Source organism: Paraphaeosphaeria sporulosa, assembly GCF_001642045.1.
Source record: "Paraphaeosphaeria sporulosa strain AP3s5-JAC2a unplaced genomic scaffold CC84scaffold_11, whole genome shotgun sequence".
Taxonomy (NCBI): Eukaryota; Fungi; Ascomycota; class Dothideomycetes; order Pleosporales; family Didymosphaeriaceae; genus Paraphaeosphaeria; species Paraphaeosphaeria sporulosa.
Window position 1 is genome coordinate 1,353,412 of NW_017253370.1, and position 15,162 is coordinate 1,368,573.

At 51.2% G+C, this 15,162-nt stretch overlaps 9 protein-coding genes across 9 annotated transcripts; 5 read left to right on the forward strand and 4 right to left on the reverse strand.

Annotated features, from left to right (window-relative positions):
* The first annotated feature begins 115 nt into the window (after positions 1–115).
* Positions 116–532, forward strand: CC84DRAFT_281285 (uncharacterized protein). The gene has a single exon (XM_018185759.1). The coding sequence runs from the start codon at positions 189–191 to the stop codon at positions 432–434; it is 246 nt and encodes an 81-aa protein (XP_018031633.1). The 5' UTR covers positions 116–188; the 3' UTR covers positions 435–532.
* A 991-nt stretch (positions 533–1,523) lies between these two features.
* Positions 1,524–2,102, forward strand: CC84DRAFT_1055106 (LexA/Signal peptidase; the record flags this gene model as incomplete). Its single annotated transcript, XM_018173531.1, has 1 exon — positions 1,524–2,102. A coding segment is annotated over one exon (579 nt), but the record flags the coding sequence as incomplete, so codon positions are not given.
* A 3-nt stretch (positions 2,103–2,105) lies between these two features.
* CC84DRAFT_1168373 (glycolipid transfer protein) lies at positions 2,106–3,105 on the reverse strand. Its single transcript, XM_018179381.1, has 4 exons — positions 2,901–3,105; positions 2,789–2,847; positions 2,572–2,690; positions 2,106–2,505 (listed from the first exon to the last, which is right to left on the reverse strand). Exons 1-4 carry the CDS (start codon positions 3,037–3,039, stop codon positions 2,211–2,213), a joined length of 612 nt encoding a protein of 203 aa, XP_018031635.1. The 5' UTR covers positions 3,040–3,105; the 3' UTR covers positions 2,106–2,210.
* Positions 3,106–4,181: 1,076 nt separating this feature from the next.
* CC84DRAFT_1128793 (isocitrate dehydrogenase subunit 2 mitochondrial precursor) lies at positions 4,182–5,874 on the reverse strand. The gene is made up of 3 exons (XM_018175811.1): positions 5,480–5,874; positions 4,414–5,397; positions 4,182–4,358 (listed from the first exon to the last, which is right to left on the reverse strand). Exons 1-3 carry the CDS (start codon positions 5,567–5,569, stop codon positions 4,284–4,286), a joined length of 1,149 nt encoding a protein of 382 aa, XP_018031636.1. The 5' UTR covers positions 5,570–5,874; the 3' UTR covers positions 4,182–4,283.
* Positions 5,875–6,098: 224 nt separating this feature from the next.
* On the reverse strand, positions 6,099–7,665 carry CC84DRAFT_1263265 (uncharacterized protein). Its single transcript, XM_018185226.1, has 2 exons — positions 7,256–7,665; positions 6,099–7,148 (listed from the first exon to the last, which is right to left on the reverse strand). The coding sequence occupies exons 1-2, from the start codon at positions 7,496–7,498 to the stop codon at positions 6,291–6,293; spliced, it is 1,101 nt and encodes a 366-aa protein (XP_018031637.1). The 5' UTR covers positions 7,499–7,665; the 3' UTR covers positions 6,099–6,290.
* A 117-nt stretch (positions 7,666–7,782) lies between these two features.
* Positions 7,783–9,131, forward strand: CC84DRAFT_1168378 (RmlC-like cupin). The gene has a single exon (XM_018179382.1). The coding sequence runs from the start codon at positions 7,970–7,972 to the stop codon at positions 8,948–8,950; it is 981 nt and encodes a 326-aa protein (XP_018031638.1). The 5' UTR covers positions 7,783–7,969; the 3' UTR covers positions 8,951–9,131.
* A 1,808-nt stretch (positions 9,132–10,939) lies between these two features.
* Positions 10,940–11,336, forward strand: CC84DRAFT_1168379 (uncharacterized protein). The gene is made up of 2 exons (XM_018179383.1): positions 10,940–11,000; positions 11,101–11,336. Exons 1-2 carry the CDS (start codon positions 10,970–10,972, stop codon positions 11,268–11,270), a joined length of 201 nt encoding a protein of 66 aa, XP_018031639.1. The 5' UTR covers positions 10,940–10,969; the 3' UTR covers positions 11,271–11,336.
* Positions 11,337–12,179: 843 nt separating this feature from the next.
* CC84DRAFT_281491 (uncharacterized protein) lies at positions 12,180–13,256 on the reverse strand. The gene has a single exon (XM_018185760.1). The coding sequence runs from the start codon at positions 12,833–12,835 to the stop codon at positions 12,419–12,421; it is 417 nt and encodes a 138-aa protein (XP_018031640.1). The 5' UTR covers positions 12,836–13,256; the 3' UTR covers positions 12,180–12,418.
* A 353-nt stretch (positions 13,257–13,609) lies between these two features.
* On the forward strand, positions 13,610–14,428 carry CC84DRAFT_1168381 (uncharacterized protein). Its single transcript, XM_018179384.1, has one exon. It carries the CDS (start codon positions 13,678–13,680, stop codon positions 14,305–14,307), a length of 630 nt encoding a protein of 209 aa, XP_018031641.1. The 5' UTR covers positions 13,610–13,677; the 3' UTR covers positions 14,308–14,428.
* Positions 14,429–15,162: the final 734 nt, after the last annotated feature.

Consider the following 15,162-nt stretch of genomic DNA (forward strand, 5'->3'; position numbering starts at 1 on the left):
GGGCGACGTGGTGCAGGATCGAGTTGATTTGAAGAACCTCTGTGTTTGCGTAGTGCCCCGAGGCTCAGTTGGGTGAACAGCGCCTCTTTACGCGTCCTTCCTCCTGGGTTGCTATCGGGGTTCTTTGAACGGTCTGTCTTTCTGGCGAATCATGCATCCAGCATCCGGGAGCGCGGCACAAACCAAAAATGTCGCATGCGCGGTTTCATCAAGCAATATTGCATCTTGGCCTACGCAGCTGCACACGTTCCCAGGGCAATCTGGCTTGCTCCATCCTTCCCGCCCTGGCAACGGTTGCCGTTAAAATTACATCACCAGAGTATGAAACGCGACCCGTACAAGAGATTGAGGCTCCACGCCTTGGAAGCGCATCGAAAGTCCTGTTCCTGAACGCTGAGGTGAGACTAGACGGCGCCAATGTCGGAAGGTTTTAGGCCAAGAGGAGAGATCGGTTATACAATTGAGAGATCGGTTACACAAGTGGCGCGCACGACCTCCATTGCGTCGTGATGTGGCGCGCGGACAAGTCGCCGATGGCCGATGGATCGCGAGCAGCCTACACACTTTTCCATTCTTATTTTAGGTGCATGCCTACAGTCAGCAAGATCATGCCCCACATGAGACTGTACGGGACTTTCCGGTTGCTACGACTTAACCCTGTTACCTTCTCGAGCTTGAAAATGCCTTTCTGTCGAGCTCAATCCGTGTTATGTACCATAGGTCACACGAAGACTGCCGATATGTGCAGCGAACATTAAACAGCACTGCCCTACGCAACCTTCAAAGTCTCGTAGTCGGGTAGGAATGCCGCAGTGGAGGCTTCTGGACTCCGAGCTGCGCTACTGAAAAGTGACACTCGGGAGACGAGGATAAAGTAGGAAATGAATTGACCAAGGATAATTACCTGGTCCCAAATAACGGGCTGCAGTACCCACCGGCTTCTTCATTGCCAATCTCCAGTAGCATGAGACGGTTGCGTGCGAGATTAAGACTTTAACGACTGTGCCAGTTCCTTCTCGCGGACCAACTTTAGGTATAGGCCCAACAAGTAGAATAGGCGCACTTTCTTCTCAGGACAACTTCGCTCAAGTCAGTCTGTGCGGAACAGTCGATCGCAAAACATCGGCCACATCCTACTAAGCAAGTCTTCGTCTCCAATTCAATTGCAAGGTCTTACCTCGTCACCAAAGTGATGTCGAATGCGTTATCGATACGAGCAGTGAGGCCCAAGCTCCCATTCCTGAGCTTCCTCGCCCATCAACACCATCTCCCATCCCAACCGCAATTGCAGACTCCACACCTCCACAATGCCGCCTAAACCACCCAACCGAATACTACGACCGCCGAAACCTCCTAGGTCACCGTTCCGGCGCCCAGCACAGCAACACATACCCCCATCGAAGCCCTCACAACCCGAACAGCCCTCACAGTCTTACGAAATCCCAAACTCATCGCAATCTACCCCACCCCTCTTCACAGCGCGCACCCTCCGTTCCGGCGCCTCTATCGCATTTACCTCCTTCTGCGCCGCCGTCTTCTTCCGCGACCACTTCTATACCATTGACTCCGTCAACGGGTCCTCCATGGCGCCCACGTTGTCGCCCCTCGCGCATGAGACGGGCGCAAAAGACCGCATCTTCATAAAGCGCGGCTTCGACCGCCGAGACATCCAGCGCGGCGACGTCATCACGTTTTGGAAGCCGCACAAGCAGAGCGAGATCAGCATCAAACGGGTGGTCGGCGTAGAGGGCGACACGGTGTACCCGCACAGGGGGTATGCATGCAATCCTGAGGTTGTGAATGGGCGGCGTGTAGAGGGGTGGGATGGGCTGGGGAGTCGGGAGTGGGCGTTGGGCGGGGATGGAGAGGTTGAGCTCGGGAAGGTGGTCGTGCCGAATGGGCATGTGTGGGTTGAAGGCGATAATTGGCGGCGGAGTTACGATAGCTGTGATTTTGGGCCTGTGAGTTTGGGGCTGGTGGATGGGAAGGCGAGGTGGGTGTGGAGGGATTGGCTGCGGCTGCAGCCAGTCGGGGATGAGAGGGAGAAGGGGAGGAGCAAGAGTATGGTTGTCGCGGGGAAGGGCAGAGTAGAGAGGAGGTTCAGCGAAATCTTTGATGGGTGATGGATGCCGTGGATTCATTCAGTCATGCCGAAGCTCGTGTATATACCCCATGCAACATGCAATTTATTCCGCCAATGTAGCACCTCTCTACCACTTCGCTTCCTTGCTGGTGGTGAAGGTCCTCAGAATGCCTACATTCTTCTCCAACGCCGCCAGCCACGACTCAAGCGCTGGCTGAACCTTGCTTTCATCGTCCCCAAGCTTAGCGTAGAAGTCCTTGCGGTATGGGGTAGCACTCATGGCGGCGCTGAAGATGGGCTTGATGACGAACGAGTGGTGCGGCTTGAGCGTGTTGCCGTAGGCGTCGCGAAAGGAGTCGGAGAGTTCCTTGGTGGGGTTGGCGATGTTGTGGCGGAGGGCTTGCGCGGTGAAGTCGAGGCCACTGCGGAGACGTCCGTGAGTGGTTGCACACAAAGTAGTAACAGATAGCCTGGAAGATATAACATACCGAGTCAACCATAGGAGACCCTCGGTTGCAACGTGCTTCTTCTCTTTGAGCTCGTTGATGACGAGGTCTTGGAGGGTATCGGAGAGGGTGGGAGCAGCGAGTTGGCGGTCGCGGATTTTCTGTTTTCTCTAGTGTTAGACTTCTGCCAACTGTATCCCCTGCGTATCCATGTCCCCGCTTTCTAACTGCCCTTCCTCCTCAGCGAGATCCAACGCACCTTGATGTTAGTGCTCATGTCATTCTTGACAGGCTTAAACGCTGCCGAGCCAAGCACATCTGTACCACCAAATCAGCGCCACTCCAATGCCTCTGCTCCCAGCTACACTTACCAAACAAAGTAAGCAAGCTCTCGGCCGCCTCGAGAAATTCGGTGGTCGAGATCTTGTTGTCCGCCGTGATAGGCACGTCGACGAAGCTCTTCCTGAGCGTGTCGAAGTAGGTGCCGCCTGGGGGAATAGTAACAGACATGTTGGTGTTTAGTTACTTCTCTCGTTGAATTGATTAAAATAAAGGAGAGAAAGACAGTGTTCACAGAGGACAAGTGTGTTCAGGGTCCAGTCTGGCCATGGGAGCGGTGAGGCGCCGGCGTAGTGGGGGTGCTTGGCGCGTCAAGAGGCCAAAGCGGGGCAGGTGCGGGAGCTATGACGACCACTCTACCTCCTCGAGAGAGATGTCGCGCCTTCAATGGGCGTATACATGATTGAGGTGTTTCGGGGGCTCACATCTGAGTTCCCCACTTCGGAGCATGTCTTTGAGTTATGTGCTCCTATGCATCGATCACCAATTGGTGTCAATCACGATCAGTAGAAAGCTACATATCCTGTCTTTACAACCCTGCATTAGCTAACCCCAGCAAGGTTAACAAACAACTACCGTATGGTGTACTCTGCCCTTGATCGCGAATGTACATTGCATTGCGTGCATATCGGGCGGCAGCATCGGCAACGAGAACACAGCAGCAGCTATCCAGGCCTAACCCCACTATACTCTGCGTCTGTTTTTACCCATTTGTGTATGCCTTGCAAAAAGAACTAAGCAGCGTGAACTTGCACATCAAACAGCATGATCCAGAGAGCGTGTGCAGTTACTGTAGCTCACACGTTTACTTAGCCACCTCCGAGCTCGACTTCACGCATTTCGACTACTCCTCTAAAGACTACCTCGCGCAGTGAGATTGCGCCTAGGTGCGACGTAGATCCGGAGCGGCGGGAGCCAAGTGTTGTTGAGCCTGAACGATCCACAGCGGCGCGTTGAATTTTGTGAGGAGAGATTCGTGGATCCGTTAGGTGCGTTCTGAAATGGCGGTGGGATCGGTGAATTGTTTTTGTCAGGGAAGGGTGGAGGTAGGGAGATTGGATGTGTTGATGATGTGTAGGTGAAGAGAGAGTTGCGGATGTACTGATGTGGGCGGGTGAAGATATTGCTAGGCGGACGTGAAGACTAGGGATCAAGGTGGGGATGAAGGTACAAAAGTGTGAGACTGGTTCACATCTGATCATGAAAAAACGAAGCAAATTCCACATACTTGTCAAATGCATGGCAGAAAGCTCGGAAATAACAGAGGAAGCATCTATTCGTGTGATTTGGTAGCATATAGTACAAGTTAACGCACTGGTACATCTAGACAAAATATAAGGTCAGTGCTACCAACCCAAGCCATCTTCACATTCCGCTCGAATTAATGCTACACATGTAAAAAGAGATGGGGACATCTACTTGAGGGCCTTGATGACAGCGTCGGCGTACTCGTAGGTCTTGGCCTTGCCGCCGAGGTCACCAGTGATGGTCTGTTATAATCGTCAGCAATGCTTCATGAATGGGATGAATAGGAAGAAATCTTACCTTGCCCTCGGCAATCGTCTTGAAAATGGCCTGTTCGATGTTGTTGGCATGATCACCAAGACCCATATGCCTCAACATCATCATGGAAGAGAGGAGCAGGGCCGTGGGGTTAGCAAGCTGCTTGCCCTGGATATCGGGAGCGGAACCGTGGACAGCCTCGAAGATGGAGCACTCGTCACCGATGTTTCCGGAAGGGGTCAAACCAAGACCACCGATCAGACCAGCGCACATGTCGGACAGAATGTCTCCGTACAAGTTGGGCATGACAAGGACCTTGTCATTGTACGGGAGCGGGTCGGTGACCATCTTCAAGCAGGTGTTGTCCAGCAGCTCAGCGTCGAACTCGATATCGGGGAAGTCCTTGGAGACGTCGCGCGCAGTGGAAAGGAAGAGACCGTCGGACATCTTCATGATGGTAGCCTTGTGGACAGCGCGCACCTTCTTGCGGCCAATGTCGCGTGCGTGCTGGAAGGCGTAGCGGAGGACGCGCTCGGAGGCTTCGCGCGTGATGAGCTTGATGCTCTGAACGACGCCGTCAACGACAACGTGCTCGATGCCAGAGTACTCGCCCTCGGTGTTCTCACGGATCAGGACAGTGTCGACGTTGTCGTACGGGGTCTTGAAGCCGACGATGCTCCTGCAGGGACGCACGTTGGCGAAGAGGTTGAAGGTACGGCGGAGAGTAAGGTTGAGCGAGACGTGACCCTTTCCGACGGGCGTGGCGAGCGGGCCCTTGAGAGCGACGAGGTTGCGTTCGACGCTCGCGATGGCCTCGTCGGGGATGACGGTCTTGCCGTCCTTGAGGCGGGGGGTGACGTCGACAGGCTCCCACTTGATGGGCACGTTGGCGGCGCTGTAGATGTCCTTGACAGATTGCGCGATCTCGGGGCCGATACCGTCGCCCTCAATCAGCGTAACTGTGTACTTTCCGTCGTTGCCCTTCTGGCCCTTGAACTTTGCGACTTCTGAGGCGTAGGTTCGCGACTGTCTCTCAATTAGCCTAGCTAAGGGGGAAGGAACTGCGAGCTTCGCGACCAAGCACCAGAGCTCCAGGTGGTTGACTGACCTGCACCAGAGCGGGCGTCCACCTCGAGGTTGCGGTCGTCCGTCGCAGGCATTGCCGCGCGGGGGCGGCGAAGGCGCGTCCGGCCAGCATTGTGATGGTAGGATGTGTAGGGTTGGTCCGATTACAGCTACGCGCCGGGTCGTAGCAGGTTCGAACGGGTGGTGATGGACAGGCGGAGGTGTTGATGCTGCAACGCAAAGCTTGCGAAGATATCCCGCGGTTTGGCTGGCGGCCACTTGCGTTGAATCCGGTTAGTGCCCCGTGCTCCGGAAAGTGATTCGGTACTCGCCTCACACTTGCCGCTCACGATTGGGTATATGTAGGGCAAGTTTGCAAGTTTTTGACTGTGAGCTTCGGGGCTGATTGACTCCCCATGCCTACACGCTATTTGGTCGTGCTTCCCACCACTGCTGGCGCGGGATGACGGTCATTCGGATGCCATGCCAAGACCGCTGTCACATGCTGCGCGATTTTAAACCGGAGGGTGTGAACCACGAAGGAAATTTTGCAACAACGAACAATCAGCGAACATTTGTGCAACAAGTGCAAGTATCATGAAAATCACATCGATACTCTAGTGTGTCACGATGTGCGCGTGTAGTTTGAACGCTGCGGGGGTGTGGGGTACTGTGCACTGTATTGCCCTGAGACAAGCAATGCAGAGTTCGAATCTTAAATTCTAAGCCATTACCTCAGGAAGAGCCAAACGCAACTAAATAAGAGTCCGCTTCCGAGCGGCCGCATGGCCACCTGGGTAGCCGCCAACAGACAGTAATTTTACGGAACTACCAAGAGATACGCAAATAGTGCTTCACTTCGCCTTCCTCTGAAAAACAAACAACGCCTCATCCTTCCCTGCAAAACTCGGCAACGGCATACGCAACGTCAATTCAAACTCCTTCAACTCCCTCTCAACCCACTCATCCACCACCTCATCCCGAAAAGCCGTAAACCCATTCCCGTTTTGCGTTCCTGCAACCACAATACTATCCCCCTTGAACGCCTTCAGAACAGGCCCTGTAAAGTTGCCTGTGGCCTGCGGGTAGACGAGCAATAGCACACACCCCTTCCCTCCATCATGATTATTCAGGTACGAAATGCCGTCCTCGCGGATAGTGTCAGCCACCCAGCTCACGCGGTACTCGGACAGCCCGTTATCGATCGGCCGGACGTCGAGGGTCTTCATGTTCTCCAACAAGGGGAAGCTCCTGAGCATGAAACTCCAGTACCCGTTGCCGGAGCCTATGTCCAGGACCGGCCTTACATTTTCTTTTGACGGTTTTGCGGGCTGTGCCAGCTTCGCAACGACGTGTAGAGCTGCATAGGTCGGCACTATGCAGCCAAAATGATGGTAGAAGACCGGGAGAATGTGGTGCGCTATTTTTGTGTGTACGGTGTTTGGCCATGGGCCCGCCCATTCCAGCTCATCGCAGGAGTAGGTCCAGAGAGAAAGATAGGGATTGATGTGGAACCGGTCTTTCTTTGCAGGAATCAGACCAGTGGTAGTGTTGTGGAAGCGGCCTTGGAGGTGGTTGGAGATGTGGGCGCGGATAGTGCGGGGCTTTGAGCTTGCTTTAAACGCGTTTAGGGTCTTGGGAAGCGAGACTGCGGGCGAGAAGAGGCTGGCGTACGCGGAGATTTCGTCTGGCGATGGGTGTGCTGGGTCGCTCTGAAAATGTCAGAAAGCATCCCTTCAAGCCGTGTGCAATGTCACGATGAAATGGCGAGATGAATGGTAAAGAGTCGCGGAGAAAGTTTGCAATTAGTATTACATACAAGTTCCCTGTTCTCATCATGGTACCAGTCGTGCATACCGTGCACCCGCTTGCCATCAATGGCTCTCTGGGTGATGGCGAGGGTTGTCTCGCCCTGTGCTCTATAGACATAATTGTCCGATTTGGGGATGTTGAATGCAGCTCGGATGGATTCCTCAAAGCTTTTGCCATTATGCTTTGGATTGTACTTTTCGTCCGTCCACTCTCCAAGCAGCGCATCCGGACCGAAGTTCCTCAGCGCCATGCCTATCACTTGCCTCGATGGGTTTTGCAATTGTTGATGCAAGCGTAACCCAGTCGGCGCGAAAAGTTCCGGCGGGCCTCCTAGATTTGGCTCTATAGATTCTGTATCCAACTTAGAGCTTGGGTATGCTGCAACGAGGGAAGTATTCGAACTTGACCAACGAAAATTGATGACGATACATGTAGAGATGAGCGAACGCGGGCGCTGTTCCGCGCTATCGCTTACTGAGCCAATCGTGCGCTCCGAGGTTTGCAAATGCGCATTCGTCATCCTTCAGTAAGCCGCCAACGCTTGCCGACCTCGAGGCCGTGCACCGGGCTTGTAAGGCCTTACTCACCATTGCAAATGCTTAAGATCAAAGAAGGCTTCACTAAAGAACCCGCTGTAATCTTCTCGCACTAACCACACAGCGACACTGACAAGTATAAAGCAGCCCCACCACTGCGATGGTGCAGAAGGCTCCCTTGTTAAATGACAATTCAGCAAGAACACCAGCCTACAGCGCACACTTCGAGCATCCCAACCAAAAGCTTTGCAGTACTTGTCGCAGTTCTAGCAATCACCCTGGCGTGCTCCACATCCGTCCGCAGCGCCCTCTCCTCCGTCCTCCCTAGGAACTTTACCACACCCGCCCGCAGCATGGCTTCCGCGTCGGCCGCACCTATGAAGATCACCAAGCGTCCCTGGTCCCAACGTGGCCACGCCGACCACGACTGGCTCTACACCTACCACACCTTTTCCTTTGCCTCCTATTACTCACCCGATCCTCTCCACCAGTCCTTTGGCCCTCTGCGCGTCATAAACGAGGACCGCGTCAAGCCCACCACTGGTTTCGGCGCGCACTCCCACGCCGAATTTCTCATCTTCTCCTACATCGTCAATGGAACTCTCGAGCACCGGGATAGCATGGGCAACCTCGAAAACCTGAAGCGCGGCGAGGTGCAGTTTACCAGCGCAGGAACCGGCATTCGGCACTCGGAGTACAACCGCGATAAGAACGACGAAGTCCACTTCCTGCAGATCTGGGCGAAGCCGAACAAGTCGAGACTGGCGCCGCACTACGAGACAAAGAAGTTCACCGACGAGCAAAAGAAGGACAGACTGGTGCGCATCATGGAGGATACCAGCCGGCTGGGCGAGAAGACGGATACTTCGCCCATCGGCTTGCAGGCAGATCTTAGCATGGATGCGTCAATTCTGTCGCCGGGCAAGAGTGTTACCCATGATATCGTCGCCGAGGGCCCGCGCAAGATCTTCCTGCAAAACATCATGCATGGCCGGTCGCAGCCAAAGCAAGGCGGTGCGAAGATCAAGGTTGGCGACGTGGTTCTGGGCGAGGGAGATGGCGCATACGTTGAGGGGCTGGCTGGCCCGGGCAAGGTCGAAGTGGAAAGCGTAGGTGATAAGCCTGCAGAGTTCTTGTTGTTTGATATGGGTACCAAGGACGTGTAGATGGAATTTCCTAGCTGATCACCTTGTATATAACGAATTTCATCCTGTTAGTCACAAACTTTGTTGCTTCGCCATATGCATATTGATATAGGTGCCGAGAAGCTGTCAGTTGAGGGGTTTAACCCGTACAGGCACGTTCTGGACTGTGCTTTCTACAATGTGACATTGCTACTGCCTACGCAGTCTTTCTAAATAGTTAATGCATCCAAGTTCGCAACTCCACTAACACCATTTCAACTCCAATGCACCCATCCCACCTCCGTGCACCCAGTACATCATTCCTCCCACATTCCACCCATTCACCGCGTCTACCTTCGCTTCCAGTTCAACACCATCCCCCACAAAAACTTTCAACCGAATCTCCGGCCACATTTCCTCCTCTTCCTCAGCCGCCTCTCCATATTTCGCCGGAATTTCTGCCTACGCTCTTCATTTTGATGCTCTATCTCATTCTAACGCTGTCTCTCCCGATGCTCTCTATACTCACGCAGCTCCTCTTAATAATTCTGATAGATCGTTCGATACTCCAAGTAGAAGACAGAAATTGTCACTAAAAGGGCGAAAGCGGTACCGGTTTCGAGGCCATCAAATACGTGGACATCCTGCTTATCAACTCTCTCTGAGAAGATTACTCCAAAGAATATTCAATTTCGTTCTTCAATACCACTATCTTAAAACTCGTTCTACATCCCTAAATATCAGAGTACACGCCTGTCCGCAAATTATCATATCCGCTCTTTCTCCAGTAGGGACCAACAAGACATTCTGCGGCCAAGATCTACAATGGCAACACACCTTTCTTTCCAACCTTTACTACGTCATCCGACTGCTCTATATTCAACTCACTTGTTTCTCGTCCCATATCCTTCTTCTTCACCTTGATAAATTTTTTTCAAGCGCATCCAAGACCTTAATGGACTCAGACGCGCCACTAAGGCTGCTTTGGAAGAAAAGTCTAGTTTCACCGATCTTTTGGAAACAGTGGCCAAAAGATGATTCCCACTGAAACATCCCGATCAATTACAAAGACAACATGAAAATGAGCTGGTAAAGCTGTCTGCATTGCAATCGGAGACCATAATTGGCATATGCGACGTTATGCTCGGAGTCACCGACGGCTCTTGTGCTGTAGAGAAATTAGGTCAGACGCCGCCCCCAAACATGCCTTCAGTTGGATTAGCCAAATAGATCCCAGTGACTGTCAAATAGTGGCTATGTTCAGAGCTTTAATGTCTTCCGAGAATGAGCTGCCCCGCATCTTGAGGAGCAAGCTCAAGTTAGATCCAAGGGACTTTGCGAAAATATTCGAAGAGAAGGGGTAGAAGATAAGGCGTGTGTGCCACCCATCTTGTGAGTAAATTGGCAACTGGTCGTGTTGCAAGCCGTAGGTTTACATAAGGACTTACAAAAGTTTGTCTGCCTGAATGGCTCCAAAATGAAATTGAAAAAGCCTGATTTGATTCATACTACAGCTGATATGCCATGTATGAGACATCCTGTTCCCTTCCTAATTCCGCGTCGCATAAAGACCTGAACTGCTATCAAATTACACCATTCTAGGACTACAATGAGCATCAGAGAAGTCTTGTACTTGCTAAATTTTCAAAATCACAGCTCACATGTGTGGCTCACGAATGAAATCTTGAATAAGGAGATTGGTGTTTATGTGAAGTCCCTGCATTGCGTCACCAGGTCTGCAGGCACTAAACTCGCGCTGTCCCTTCCCTGGTTCGTCTTCCGCTCACCCCACTTGATGTACATCGTGGCCTGACGCCAATGTCTCGTCCCGAACAATGGAAATTTGAAATACTCGCAGTAACCCAGCAGATAGTTCATTAGATGTTTACATAGCACTCATATGATTTTCATCCATAATACATCTAATCTTTCCTGACCGAGCGTATCTTTTGTCACGAAAGCAACTGCCCTGAGGGCGCCCGTGTCTGTTGAATTTTAGCCGTTTGTACAAAGTATCAGACGTGCGTATGAAATATAACTTTAATTGAATTTTGCGCCGGAATGTGTCATCAGGCGAGATGCAACACGTGTGGTAAGCAACCATTTTTTCCTGGTAACATCTACTCCACGGCGCTCCCAGCTGCCTTGCGTAAACGAAGTGTACGCTGGATCACTAACTGTCCGCCATACAGGCAGGGCTACGTGGTGGGGCTGCGGACGGCACATCTCCAAAGTCATGAACAGCATCCCTAGGGAACAATGGTGTATTTGTGAGCCGAGGGTTGAAAGAAATGGGATGAAGTATCCGCCGAAAGGAGCTATGGGTAGTGTACTATCAGAGTGGAGCTTCTTGAAGAGATGAATGTGGAAGAGTGGAAGGACACGATCTTGTTAATGGATGTGGGATGGGGACCAGGTAGAAGAGGACAAAAGGACGGATGGTATTTTCCTCGTGCGGTGTTACTCAGATATTAATTTGTTAGCCGTCTAGAATATTTGCTCTTCGTATACACACCCGATGACCGAACTTCATCGTTGAATCATCCTACCGCTGATCTCCGATTGAATATGCTCACAACCACGGTGTCAAACAAGGCTGGACAGTCTTAATTGAGTAGCTATAATGGTCGAGGACACTAGTGGCCGCTCTATACGGGAGCAAAGCTTGCAATGTATCGTGGTTATTGAACCGAATTGCAAAAAATATAGCAAAACGACAGAGATTGTCACAAATCTTAGGATCAGCTCCTATGGTGAGGATGGAATCAACAATCTTGTTGAACCTGATTAATGCTGCCTATATAAGAACTGTTGCTCCTTTTTAACTCTGCACGTTAATATCCACCCCGGCTACCAGGAGCAAGTCTATGATCCCACCATCGATCATAGGGGGCCCTGGGTATACGGCATGATCACATGCTTCCCATCTTGATCTAGAACATGAATGTCGGCTCTAGTGTCAAGCATAGTTACGCAAACATATGCAGCTTCGAACTGAGACCCTAATATAGAAATAATTTCCCTCTTTTATATACGGCATTTATATCAGCATTGGCACTTAATAGCGCTGAAATTATAGCAAGGATGCCGTAGCGCGTAGCCGTAGCGCGTAGCCCAACGTAGATAATTCCACAAACATGACCTCGAAAAGTGCGTTTGATTCACATGCCCTATCGCTACATTTTGGCCCATTAAAACTAAAGATTTATCTCTCAAAATTTTCTAATCTTACCCGTGTATTCTATCTACATATGCCTCTCAAATGAACGGACTGCCATCCAATTCTTATCCGTGACTAAGCCCGCTATCGCATCATCCAGTGGTCCAAGCAAGTCATCTTGATGGCGTGAAACGACCCTGCAACGTCTGGGTACTGATACTTCGCTGCCACGGTACCTAGGTACCATGATCAGTGCAATATGCCCAACTAGAAATTGCCACCGCAAAAAGGAGAACCGCATTGATATGTCCTATGGGTCTTCATACTTCTGAACTAATATTCCATGTACATTACTTCATATTCTGTGGGAGACTGTCGTCCTCAGGTTGCTTCTCTCCACACATGCTACAGAACTTGGCCCCACGCAAACACGCGTGCCCGCAGCTTGGGCAGTATCGAACGTTCGGTGCTTGCTTCTCACCCACGCCCGGCTGTCGAGAGCTTTGGGTACTCTCGGTCCTTTGCCTTTCTTTAGCAATCGCTTCGTCTAAAGCCAACTGAGTACGTCTGTCCCTCTCTTCTTCCTCTCGCCTTTTGTCGACTGCTGCCTTCTCTGCGGCCCACTGCATCTCCGCGCTGCGCTGTGCCTCTCTCTCCACCTCATGTCTTGCTGCAGATCTTGACGCTCCCACCACGAGCGCAGCTCCCAAGAGGGGTCTTCTTCGGCCAAACATGACAATACTATGACTGTCAATTGAATTGGCCATGTACGCTATAGACTTGACTAACCTAGAATAACCGAAACGAATCGGTCAATTTTTCAGCAATCAGTTGATATTGCGCTCGACTTGGAACTCGGAATCAGGTCGAGGATTTGAAGGCACTGGAAGTGCAGAGGACTGATATTTTATGAGATGAGCGCTTGTAACACTGTGGACACACAGCACGTTCTACGATAAATTTGAGTTCGATAAGGGGAAGGAGCAAGGCATGTTGTTGGCCTAACACACCGGGATAGCTGTATATATCTGACATCCTACCATCGTGCTTCGAAAGTTCTTAATCGTGTAATAGTCATGTAAGGATATCACGCCATCGTCCCAGATCAAACAAAAACAATCCAGAACATTGCGGTAGAGGGCGATACAGTGCTACGAGTAATCTTACCCGAGTTTGATTTGTGCATAAAAAGCAGTGGTCGTATAGGCCGGTGATCTCCTGATGTGTACCGTTCACGCATAGGAGCTAGGGCAGCCCTAGCTTCCTGCCACGCTTCCGAGATTATCCGCCTGCACCGACTTGCCCTCAACAAGCAATTAGTTCCTTGGCGTATTTATCAGGATTCTTCGCGCAGCAATAGTTGCCACGCTTATCTGAATGGATAACGGGCTATTATCGGACACCACCCAGCCATACTTGCCTAGTATACAATTTAACTTCATGAAGGTTTCAATTTTTTTTTAATAATTCAGCAGATGTGATTCTAAGACATAGAAGGTCGTGATGGTATCTCCATAGCGTGGTATTCGAATGGTCATTGTTCAATATCGTAGACCACCATGACCCTGCGTTCTTCACCTTGGTCGTTCGTTACCCATGCACGCCTCGTATGCTTCATCTTCCCATCAATGGTCTCGAACCCCAAGAATGGCCGGCTTCCCACTTGGCCGCTCTGCTCTCTGCGTGCATGATTTCTCCTTCACTGTCCTCCTCAACCCACTCACCGTCTCAAGCCTCTCGCTTCTTCAACGCCGATCCATCGGCCACGACCCTGCATTTCTCCGAAGAGGATGTTTCGTTCATACCATTCCCAGCTATCTTCCCCAGGCATCTGGCCCACGGCGTTGGGATCCAAGGTGCGTGCCTCCGAAGGCAAGGGGCGCTCTATGCCCACTGGGCGACAGATGCCGGCGGCGTCTTTCTTCTTCTTCCGCGTGCGTGTGAAGAATCCTTTGAGTTTTCTACCGGCCTTGTGGGGTGTCGAAGTCGCGGCTACAAGGGGTGCGGTGGCATGACTAGCCGGATCTTGGGGAGTAGATGGATGATGAGGCGCGACATGATTCTGTTGTTGCTGCTCCTCGAAAGTCTGGATTTGGTTCACCTCTTCGAGCGCTTGCTTGCGCTACTCAGCCATGTGGCGAACTGGAAGCGGTTGGCTGTGTCGTATATGTTGAGGCCTTTGAGAGGTGTGAACCTGATATGGATGGAGCGAAGTGTTCAGAGTGTCGCACGAGGGTAGATACCTATAGTAAACGGTTGTGGGTTGCGATCGTCGATGTAGCAAGTAGCGTACAGTCGGGCGTGTGGTCGACTATCGCAGGCGGCGGGGTCAGGGTCTTGTTTAGTCGACTCTGCGAACAGTTGGCAAGCGTCCTGCCTAACAGAAAGGCATGGTCTCCACTTAGTGCGTGTGAGCAGCATTATCATTCTTGAGGTGGTTGCAATTTGTTTCCAACCCCAAGTCACTCACTGATACCTGGCATGCTTGCATTGGTGTCACAACACTCTGCAGACGAAGAGACAGCCTCGACGTGTGTATAATCTTTTGTTTCTAGGCTCGCAGAGGGAAATCTGCGCGTGATATATAGTCGTATTACCTTTAGTCTCTCTCTAATTTTGTATCCCATGTATACGCTCCTATGCTTTCATATTAGTTGGATTCTAACTCGTCCCCTAAGTTTTACTATGCGGATAACGTTTTAGTGTACACAGGGATATTCTACCAGTATAAAAGAGGGGTATGATATTAAATATCACAATGTTTCTAACGTATAATTGACTATTTATTTTAAGAAGCTGGACTGTTAAATATCACTGTGGCTAAACTAGTGATATACGTGGCTAGATGTTAGGATCCACTCATGCGCGACGCGGGGCATCGGCTTATTATACTCCTAACCTTATGGCCTGAGCTAGACGCCAAGGACATTGCATAATAAGTTATGAGTCTTACGGATCCTAAAACCGCACGGGCCACAATCTCGTCTTGGACTCTAGGACACAGGACTCTGGGACACATAGGGCTCTAGGATATATAGAACTTTAGGACGCATAGAACTCTAGGACGTATAGGACTTAGGAGTATATAGGAACT